We start from the raw sequence: 1,671 nt of genomic DNA on the forward strand, positions 1-1,671 counted from the left end.
CCCACATTGCAGGCAGATTTTTCACCAGATAAGCTGCCAGAGGAGCCCATTTTATACATGGTAGTGTATATATGTCAATGCTACTTTCTCAATTCGTCCCACTCTCTCCTGCCCCAGCTATGTCCACAAGTCCATTTTTCATATCTGCATCTCTACTCCTGCCCTGCAAGTAGGTTGATCGGTACCATGTCCTTGAGCTTTTAAGAGATCACTGGAAAGGACAAAGACATGGGACAGATGAAAGATGGACCCAATCAAGATAGGACCTTTCATGCTGCTTTGGGAATCAGAAAATAACTCTAATGCACCTATTTTGTCTCACTTCTTTCTGCAGATAATATCTTGTAAGGAATGACTACTTTGAATCATTCTTCAGTGAGTGAATTTATCCTTGAAGGGTTAACAAAATGCCCAGAGCTTCAGTTGCCACTCTTCCTCCTGTTCCTTGGAATATATGTGGTCACCGTGGTGGGGAACCTGGGCATGATCTTCTTAATCGCTATCAGTTCTCAACTTCACTCTCCAATGTATTATTTTCTCAGCCATTTGTCATTCATTGATCTCTGCTACTCCTCTGTCATTACTCCAAAGATGCTGGTGAACTTTGTGTTAGAAAAGAATGTTATTTCCTTCCTGGAATGCATGGCTCAGCTTTACTTCTTCCTTATTTTTGTAATAGCAGAAGGTTATCTTCTCACTGCCATGGCGTATGATCGTTATGTTGCAATCTGCAGCCCACTGCATTACAATATTATCATGTCCCATAGGGTCTGTTCCATAATGATGGGTGTAGTATATTCACTGGGCTTATTTGGGGCCACAGTTCATACTATCCGCATGTCAATGTTGTCCTTCTGTGGGTCTCATGTTATCAGTCATTATTTTTGTGATATTCTTCCCTTGTTGAGTCTCTCTTGCTCCAGCACCCACATTAATGAGATACTGTTGTTTATTATTGGAGGAGTTAATACCTTGGCACCGACACTGGCTGTACTCATCTCTTATGCGTTCATCCTCTCTAGCATCCTCTGTATTCACTCCATCAAGGGACGGTCCAAAGCCTTTGGCACTTGCAGCTCCCATCTCATGGCTGTGGTTATCTTTTTCGGGTCTATAACATTCATGTATTTCAAGCCCACTTCGAGCAATACTATGGAACAGGAGAAAGTGTCCTCCGTGTTCTACACCACCGTGATCCCCATGCTGAACCCCTTGATCTACAGTTTAAGGAACAAGGATGTGAAGAATGCACTGAGGAAGGTGCTTAGGGGAAAGTAGTCACCCCAACAAAGGAGATTTCCACGGAGAGGAAGAAGTGAACCAGAGGAAAATTGTCATGAGCTCTGTGTTATTTCTTTTTCTCGTCTAGAGACAAAAGGCACTGTTACTTACAAAATATATATTTGTACCTGAGAATGTTTGAGGCATTTTGGTCATTTTTATCAAACAATAAGATTTTCTCATAGCCAATATAATATTTGGAAATTTTACTTGTATTCAAGGAACAGGATTTGGCAGAAGAGGGAGGGCTAGTGAACAACAACGAAAAAGAATATGTTGAAGATATCAATTTTGAAAGTGCTTGATAAATAAGTGGATTCAAGGTTGTGTTTGAAAACAGATGATGTTAACTGATTCAACATCTTGAAAGGCAGAAAGAGAGGTATTTTT

The 1,671-nt window shown here is 40.8% G+C and overlaps 1 protein-coding gene across 1 annotated transcript; it reads left to right on the forward strand.

Moving 5' to 3' along the window:
* Positions 1 to 345: 345 nt before the first annotated feature.
* LOC147342311 (olfactory receptor 8D2-like) lies at positions 346 to 1,278 on the forward strand. The gene has a single exon (XM_086384530.1). It carries the CDS (start codon positions 352 to 354, stop codon positions 1,276 to 1,278), a length of 927 nt encoding a protein of 308 aa, XP_086240656.1. The 5' UTR covers positions 346 to 351.
* The last annotated feature ends 393 nt before the right edge of the window (positions 1,279 to 1,671 follow it).

The sequence above is a fragment of the Bos grunniens genome, chromosome 29 (genome assembly GCF_055505025.1).
Source record: "Bos grunniens cultivar Pamir isolate PY7600 chromosome 29, Bosgru_T2T1.0, whole genome shotgun sequence".
Classification (NCBI taxonomy): domain Eukaryota; kingdom Metazoa; phylum Chordata; class Mammalia; order Artiodactyla; family Bovidae; genus Bos; species Bos grunniens.

Bases quoted from the DNA above. Each gene is read 5' to 3' on its own strand.
- LOC147342311 (XM_086384530.1), top strand. From the start codon at position 352: ATGACTACTTTGAATCATTCTTCAGTGAGTGAATTTATCCTTGAAGGG.